Source organism: Apium graveolens, chromosome 1, assembly GCF_009905375.1.
Source record: "Apium graveolens cultivar Ventura chromosome 1, ASM990537v1, whole genome shotgun sequence".
Lineage (NCBI taxonomy): Eukaryota > Viridiplantae > Streptophyta > Magnoliopsida > Apiales > Apiaceae > Apium > Apium graveolens.
Genome location: NC_133647.1, coordinates 72669766 through 72678981, shown reverse-complemented (window position 1 = coordinate 72678981; position 9216 = coordinate 72669766). Strand labels below are relative to the sequence as shown.

At 34.7% G+C, this 9216-nt stretch overlaps 1 protein-coding gene across 1 annotated transcript; it reads left to right on the top strand.

The window, feature by feature from the left end:
- Positions 1–6587: 6587 nt before the first annotated feature.
- On the top strand, positions 6588–8220 carry LOC141664279 (E3 ubiquitin-protein ligase ATL6-like). Its single transcript, XM_074470205.1, has one exon. The coding sequence runs from the start codon at positions 6814–6816 to the stop codon at positions 7921–7923; it is 1110 nt and encodes a 369-aa protein (XP_074326306.1). The 5' UTR covers positions 6588–6813; the 3' UTR covers positions 7924–8220.
- Positions 8221–9216: the final 996 nt, after the last annotated feature.

Sequence of the window (9216 nt, the reverse complement as noted above, 5' to 3'; positions counted from 1 at the left end):
CTGAACCATTTGATGCGACCTCCTCTATTATTCAAGAAGAAATACGTGCTGAAGATCATGCTAATGAGAAGGTTATTTCCAAGTCAAGTGTGTCGAAAGTTCCAGTCAAAGTTGTGAAAGCAACTGAGACTAACTCAGACACACATGAATTGGATAACAAAACTGCCATGTCTACCATGCATATTTTTCCTGTTGTTAATCCCTCTCATAAAGCATGTGGTGTTGCTAATTATATGTCTTGTGCTTTTAATTTGATGTATGCTTATGTAATGGTAAGCATATTTCTAGTGATAAGACTACTCCTCGTCAGCATGTGAATAATAGGAAGCATGATAGGTCTAAGACTGTTAGTCCTTCTAAGGCTAGAAAGGACACATTTGTGCCTAAGCCTAAACAGAAATTTGTTAAGGCTGTTTACAAGGTCAAATGTCCAGTCATTGAGAAAGTTGAGAACATTAAAGTTAAGAATGTTATTTTGCCTGACAAAGGTCAATTCTACAAGTATGTCGGGCCCAACCAAGTTTGGGTTCCGAAGAAGGTTTAATCCATTTGTGTTGCAGGGCATTAAACAGGTGGAACCGGTAGTGTGGATTCTTGACAGTGGATCGTCAAGACATATGACCGGAGATAGAGCCCTGCTATCAAATGTGATTGAGAAAGCTGGCCCACTGGTTACCTTTGGAGATAACAGCAAAGGTTTAACTGAGGGATATGGTTGTTTGCAAGCTGGAAATGTTATCATTGTAAATGTGTATATTGTGCTAGGTTATTATCAGAAAGCAGTATCTAACATATAGCACCAGTGACAAGACTTGAGAATATTATGACATATCAGGCACCTGCTGCACATTACACTTGGAATTGGACTCTAGTAAGATGTGTACAAGTGTACTCCTGGTTAGTGAGTCAAAAGAGGAAATCAATGCACCACAGTTCATGGACTTTAAAGTTGCAGATCTATTGGACTATGCAATCTCTTCTTCACAATCTCACTTCAGGTTGGTATGAACTAGTGTACTACTCAAGCAATCGTCAAGGACATGGTATGGCACTCTAACTGAAGTTATAGTTTAATATGAACTAGTAGAGTCATCATATTTATAACTCTCTTGTCACTAGGCACAATCATTTTGTTTTATATGTGCAGTGATATATTGATAATGTTATCATTGAACTCAAGCTTCTTTCAACATTAGTGATTTCTTATTTCATTTAAAATCTTTTGAAATCACTATTGTACATCATTTCTCTCAAAAGATTAAATGTATAATTTTCATTCATTATATATCTTAAGTACACTCTCTATTGCCATATGCTCTGTGATACAGGTTCAGTCTTCAATGGCTCTCTTTCGTTGACAGTCATGAAGTTGAAAACCCACAACATCTATCCTAGACTGTAAAGACAAACCCAGAAACAGAACCAACCAACACTCTCTTACCACTTAAATGAAGTATGAATGAGCGTGAGGGAGATAGTGCCTTAGTGCACCACATAAGGAAAGTTCTGAAGTCAACCCAGCAGCTCTGTCTCCTACAAAGATGAGTAGTATTTAAACCGAGACAACTGCTAGCCCCCATACATCTTCTCAAAAAGATGTAATGGCTGAAAAGGCACAAAAACAGTTACTAGATTCATTCTCTCAACAGGGTGCGTCTATTAAAATTTGCCTATCGGCCAGGGTATCCGATGTAGTGTCACCACTTCAAACATAAACAATTCTTGATGCACAAGGAAATGTTACACACACAAAGGATGAGTTGACGAAAACAAGAGTTTCGACCATTTTAAGGTCAGATTCGATTGTTCAAGGTTCTTTAATGGACCAATTGCCTTTACAGGTGTTAGGAGATGATACTGATCCAATAGCCATATGTCAGTGGTCAGTGTCTACCTTCCCGGGCTTAAATCCCCTGGATGCATCTGCGGATAGTGGATCTGACATAGGCGCAGATCGGAAACTTGTTGACAATGATTCAGATATTACCTGATGAGTCACAAGGAAATGTCTTCACAGATATTAGAAGGGAACTTTGACCTTTATGCTAAATTCGTTGGATCATTGTTTACCTTCCCAGAATTCAAATCTGGAACCCTAAAAGGGAAACTAGCAACTTGTAGATTATGACTCAGATTCATCTGACGAGTTTAACAAGGATGGGGATTTGCGAACTCCCATTGCACCACCTATGACCTCCTTAAGGATGGCTAAGGTGATTTTCCTTACAGGTACAGCTGAATTTTGGAGCTATGAGAGGAGTGATACACTTGTGAGAATGAGTGTAAACACGAGTGGAGAGAAGAGTGAAACACATGTGAGGTATACTAAACAAAATCACACACTCACAGTGAGGAAGAAAGATGAAACTACTTGTTATTTCTTTTTCAACCAAGTGATATATGAGAACTCCTTCAGACAACGGCATACATTCCTTCTCAAAGGGGGAGATAAAAGCTTAAGTAATAGTTTGGAGGATTCCTCAACTAAGGGGGAGAAATAGCAGGGAGGAAGAAAAAAATCCTACATATATACACTACACCACACCATTGTTGTTTGTAACTACAGATCCTATTGTACGGGAGAGGTGGTAAACACAAGGTGATTTTCTAGTAAGGGAAGAAGCTGTTTCCCGAAAGGGGAGTACCATTGATTTTTATCTGCGGATCCTATTGTACGGGAGATGTGGTAAACGAAGGTGATCTTCTTTAATCAGTTGATTCTCATAGGGGGAGAAGCAAGAGAGATATGCGTTTCTCAACAGGAAATGTGGTTGTACAAATGAAGATGAAACTACTTGAAGATATGTTCAGTCTAGAGGAACATCTATTTGGAATCTGGAAAATGTTAAATGTTATCCAGAACATTTCTGCTATTTACTTTGCATTTCTGTTTACATCTTTTTCTTATTTGTTAGTTGAGTTATCCTCTAGGTATTTGTTGTTATTGTCTAACAAACAAATAGGGGGAGATTGTAAGGCATATGTCATAGCCTATTTGTATATTCGAGGATTTAACTCAACTCAAATAAGAATGTAACAAGTAAATAATGGATCTACCGTCAAAGAGATCTCTCAAAGTAACATCTGTCAAAGGATTCAGAAACAAGGTTCATCTACAGACTTGAGGAATTACTTCACTGGAAGAAGTTCAAGAAATTGATCAAGCCTCAGTGATACAAATCAAGATTGTGGATTTAATCAAGTGACAGAGATCTCGTCAGGGTATCAGATAATTACAGGGATTTAATCTGAAGAAAATCAAGTGATCTAAGTCAAGACATGAAGAAACGTCACAGAAGTTAGTCACTCATGAACCAGACAGTAAATCGAGTGTCAACATTGAAGTGGTGGAATTGTCATAATTCTCAGTGATTTTCAGAAGATTTTCAGAAGAATGGTTGATGTTCAAGATTAGTATTAATTCTCTATTAATTAATTAAGTCATATAGTTTAATTAAGAAAATAAATTATATCTGCAAAGATTAATTTATTGATTAATTGAATTAATTAAGTAATTAATTCTGAATTAATATTAAGAATTTTCAGAATTTTAATTGGATTAAAATCAGTTTTAATTCAGCAAGACAATTGAAATTGAACTAGCATGACAATTTGGATTGTCATACCGATTGTCATTCCAGGTCATTTCAATTGTCTCACCGAAAGTTCTACTGGTTCAGCAGATTGTCTTGCTAGTTCAACAGATTGTCATACTAGTTCAACAGATAGTCTTGCCGAAAGTCATACTAACTTAAACTGATTGTCATACCGAAAGTTCTACTGGTTCAGCAGATTGTCTTGCTAGTTCAACCGATTGTCATTCCAGTTCAAGTGATTCTGTTGATTGAATTAAAAAGACAGAAGCAGCAGAAGACACAATTATCCAACAGAGCACAAGTCAACCATTCAAGAACAAAAAAAAAGAAGCAACAAATATTTCATTTTCATCTGCAAACTTCAAGATCATCATTTCTAGTTTTAAAGTTAAATTCAAATAATTAGGAATCATTCTCTTGTTCTTGTGTAACTATCTAGCGGATCAAAATCCCTAGAACTTAATCTCAAATTGCGTTTAACATTTGAATTTTTTTATTGCAAAAATAGAAAAAGTTCATGTCGAATTTATTCTAGATTTGTGATAATCTATTTGAAATTAATCCATTGTAATCGATACCGTTGTTGTAACACCTTTCAAGTTTAATAATATTCTTATTTAACTTGAATTTTGTTTCACATTTTTATTCCGCATTAAATTCGATTATTCGGTATTGTTTGTATTCAACAGATAGTCTTGCCGAAAGTCATACTAACTTAAACTGATTGTCATACCGAAAGTTCTACTGGTTCAGCAGATTGTCTTGCTAGTTCAACCGATTGTCATTCCAGTTCAAGTGATTCTGTTGATTGAATTAAAAAGACAGAAGCAGCAGAAGACACAATTATCCAACAGAGCACAAGTCAACCATTCAAGAACAAAAAAAAAGAAGCAACAAATATTTCATTTTCATCTGCAAACTTCAAGATCATCATTTCTAGTTTTAAAGTTAAATTCAAATAATTAGGAATCATTCTCTTGTTCTTGTGTAACTATCTAGCGGATCAAAATCCCTAGAACTTAATCTCAAATTGCGTTTAACATTTGAATTTTTTTATTGCAAAAATAGAAAAAGTTCATGTCGAATTTATTCTAGATTTGTGATAATCTATTTGAAATTAATCCATTGTAATCGATACCGTTGTTGTAACACCTTTCAAGTTTAATAATATTCTTATTTAACTTGAATTTTGTTTCACATTTTTATTCCGCATTAAATTCGATTATTCGGTATTGTTTGTATTCACCCCCCCCCCCCCCGTCTACAAACACATTGGGACCTAACAGGATTGCAGAAGATTAGATTGTCAGACACCTTATATAATATAGTAAAGGTTCAGAGTCTCAGTGGTGTTAGACAAACCACTAGAATGACTGAAGTATTATTTAGAAATAGTTTATTTGACTATTGAATAATGCTTATGTATATTGAATGAGATCGAGATAGTAGAATAGTTTTTTATTCTGACAATAAAGAAGAACTAAGATTCTACTATATTAATATTGCTTAGGTTCCTAATCCGAATATAGTTACTGACACTTATATTTAATGCACATGCCTTGATTCATACATTAAATAATTTATTTTAAATTATGAATTTATGTATTGGGCATTGACATTATATAGAGAGTGGGATATTGACTATAAAAGAAAACCATGTCCGAAGAATAGTTTCGGGTGATGATGTCCTCTTGAAAGCTCATAAAGATAATTGTGCTTTAGTCCTGCATGCATATTTGTTCTTGCACAATTATAAGGTTGAGTGGATGATCAAGGATAAAATATGTTGATTAAATTAATTGTCAGAAATTAATTTAATTAATGGACATGCGATATCTTAAACATGGGGAATTTAACAAGCAAATAATATGTGAGCTGAGTTAAATAATTAATTTACAGAATTAGGGCTAGGTAGTGCAAATATTAATTCTTTAGTGGATTGAATTAATATTTAATGACATTAGGCTTGACCCATAATGTCACTAGGAGGCCCATACTAATTATCCATGATCACTACTATAGTCTATAAATATTCTAATTCTCCTGAAGCAAAAAGTGTCGTGTGCGTGCATATGTGTGCGAGAACACATAAATTAACATCCTAGGGTTTGAGAGAGGCAAACGTTTTTCTCAAGGAGCCAGTTAGGGTTTGAATTTTCGGAGCTATTAGGAGAGGTAAACCTTGGGAGATCGAAGCCCACACTTCGTCCAAGGAGAATCGAGGAATACAGTAGAAGACGTGGATTTGAATCGCTTGCGCCGTAGCGATTAAGGTTAACATTCTGTTCGAACTCTCTATAGTAAATTAATATCATAAAACGCAGGGCCGATATCCGTTGTCCCAACATTAAACACGATTTAGACTATATTAAATTCTTTCGGACCGAACTTTTAAAACTGGGTTTAGGTTGGAGATTTTTTGTACACCCTGACGTAACGGCTATTATATCTAAAATTTTCTCTTAAAATATCGTGTGTTTTTTCTACAAAATATTGTAGTTATGTTGGTCCAAAAGAATATGTCAAATTGGCTTAACTTTATTGTTTTCAATTATTTATTACATGTGAATGTAATTTCACAATTGCAAAATTTAATATTAAATAAAAAACAAAACGAAATCAATTTTATTGAATATTTTGTATAAAAATGTATTTAAATGAAGACGGCGCAAAAATATGTGTTTTTAATTATTTTAGATTTCCTAGTGATACAACTAATAATTTCTAGTGATTTTTTAATATAGGAAATTTGCCTTGTTGACACATATGTTTAGAAGGCTTAACAAATGATTAAAATGATTTTTTTATCAATTTTTTTGATAAAAAATGTAATCTATTATTTTTATTCATACTTCTTTTTTAAATATAATGACAGGGGGTCAAAGAAAGTGAAGCCTGTTTGCTTGGAGTAATCCCGTAAAGTAGATACAAAATAAAGAAACAAAACGGCATTAAACAGAGCTGATCTCTAAAAATTAAATGAAAAAGCGTTACCCTAGTTGATACTGATCCATCCATCACCCCTTACCTAAAAAAAGTCATAGTCATACATGGTAAAGAAGCCTCCATCTCACGCTCCACGTTGTTTCTTTCTTTCTTCCCCGATCAAACGTACCTACATAAGGAGAGTTACACTTTTACACACATGTGCTCATACTAGTTCGTTGACCCAACTCTCACTTACACAAGCTATCGGAACTCCCGCCGTCCCACCACCATGTCAACTCCACTAATATTAACCCTCCTCCTCATGTTCCTCGTACAATCCGTGTACTCACAACCGCCAAGCCCGATAGGGCCAGAGTACCCATACGCCAAGTTCAGCCCTTCTATGGCAATAATTATAGCCGTGTTAGTCACGGCTCTTTTCTTTATGGGATTTTTTTCCATTTATCTTCGTCGTTGTGCTGACACAACTACGGGAGGGAGTATGCGTCCTGCGCTCTCCCTCCGCAGACGCGCTGCGGCGCCCCGTGGGTTGAGTGAAGAAGTGATCACCACTTTTCCTACTATGGCTTATTCGGAAGTAAAGGATTTGAAGATTGGTAAAGGCGCCTTGGAATGTGCGGTTTGTTTGAATGAATTTGAAGATGATGAGACTTTAAGGTTGTTACCCAAATGTGATCATGTTTTTCATCCTGAGTGCATTGATTTGTGGCTTGCGTCTCACGTTACCTGTCCGGTTTGTCGTGCCGATCTTGTGCCTAAACCGTTGGATCCTGATGACTTGTTGCCTCCATCGGAGACGGAAAATGTGGTAGATCGGGAAAATGGAGATGAGATTGAAGTTGTAGTTGTTGATCAAGTGGATGTTAATCTGCAAGAGCCGGTTGTGTCTAAAATCATGAATCGGACCGGAAGTTTGCGTTCTAACCGGCCACCTAGGTCCGGTTCAGTCCGGTCTAGGATATTCGGCTTTGGAAATAAATTTCCACGGTCTCACTCTACCGGCCATTCATTGGTTCAACTGGGAGAGAATGTGGACCGATACACTCTACGGCTTCCTGAGGAGGTGAGAAAAGAAATTATTCGCAGGGCTTTATTGAACCGAACCGGGAGCTGTGCTGAACCGGGTTCGAGAAAAGGGCATCAACCCGGAGAGGGTTCGAGCCGGGGAAAATCGTACAGGCGGTTGGGGAGCTTGGAGAACGTAGTCAAGTCAGACCGGTGGGTTTTCTCCAAAATGCCGTCGTTTTTGTCGAGGGCTTTGTCGGTAAGGACACCGAGAGGGGCCGGAGAAGGCAGCACATCCGTTACGACAAAGTCGTCGGAGAAGGGCGATCAGGCCGGTTTAGTTGCCAATGACTCGGCTAAGTTTCCGGTTTAAGGTCAGAAAAGAATCAGTTTTGAGCGCTTTAATTATTGTAAGGAGATAAATTTTTATTGGTTTTAAAGAAAGGGACAGAAATGTTGTGGTTGGAAAAGTCACGTTAGATTAGGGACCTACACAGTTGAAAATACCAAACTCCACTTGTATTGTTTGTTTTATATTCGATAGGTAGGGTTTTTAAGTATTGTCTGGATTGAAAGTTGAGCTAGCTAGGTGGGAATTGTATCATAAACATGACAGGAATTTGGAACTTTGTTATAAAATTTTTATAAAAAAATTCGCTTAGAACAAGAATTTGACTGCCCTGAGTCCATCTTCAACAGTTATATCCAAAAATTCAAAGTTGGATCATCAACTGATACAAATACTAATCCAAATTTCTAACCAACTTTAATATCGTAATCCAAATTACTTTTTACATATAATAATATATAAATATTATATTAAATAATTTTATCTTAAATTTATCATTTAATCATTATTAACAATTTATATAATATTTCATAAATTAGTTAAATCAAAAAAAAATTAATACACATTAAAACTGTGCACTTAATTTATTAAAAACACATCAAAAAAAATTAATAGACATTAAAATTGTGTACTTAATTCACGAAAAACACATTTATTGCAATAATTAACATACAAAATATTATTGATACACACTAATTTTTCGAATTAATATATTATTGCCACAAATGTTCAATTAATGTATCTCTAAGTGTAATATATGTCTCTTTATTTTTTATTTGAAATTTTAATGAAATTATATTTTCTCATTATTTTAATTTTTATTTTAAAAATAAATTTTGTTAACTATTAATTATATTATTTTATTAATTATATAATTAAATAATCAAAAATCAATTTAAAATCACATAAACTACAAATAACAAAATTATTATTTTATTGGATCACTACTGTTCACTAATTTTAAATTACCATTTGAATCACTGTTGTAGTGGAATTTGGGATAATCAGCCCCAAATTTAAATTTTTGTATTACAATTTGCCCTTACTTATTTGTATACCGGAAATCTCCATCTTCACGTGGTTTACCTCTGAATTACTACATTTTACAATGTACTCGTCCATTTTACGGTGTACTCCCTTGTGGATTCTAAATATTTATATTTGTGTTGATACGAAATTTTAAAAAAAATGATAAATAGTGGAGAAAAAAACTAAAAAGTGAGTAAAATGGGTATAATGAAAATAAGTGTGGATGTAGTTATATTAAAAATTATAAAATTTTTACTATTTTTGGAAAATTTTGAAATATAAATAATT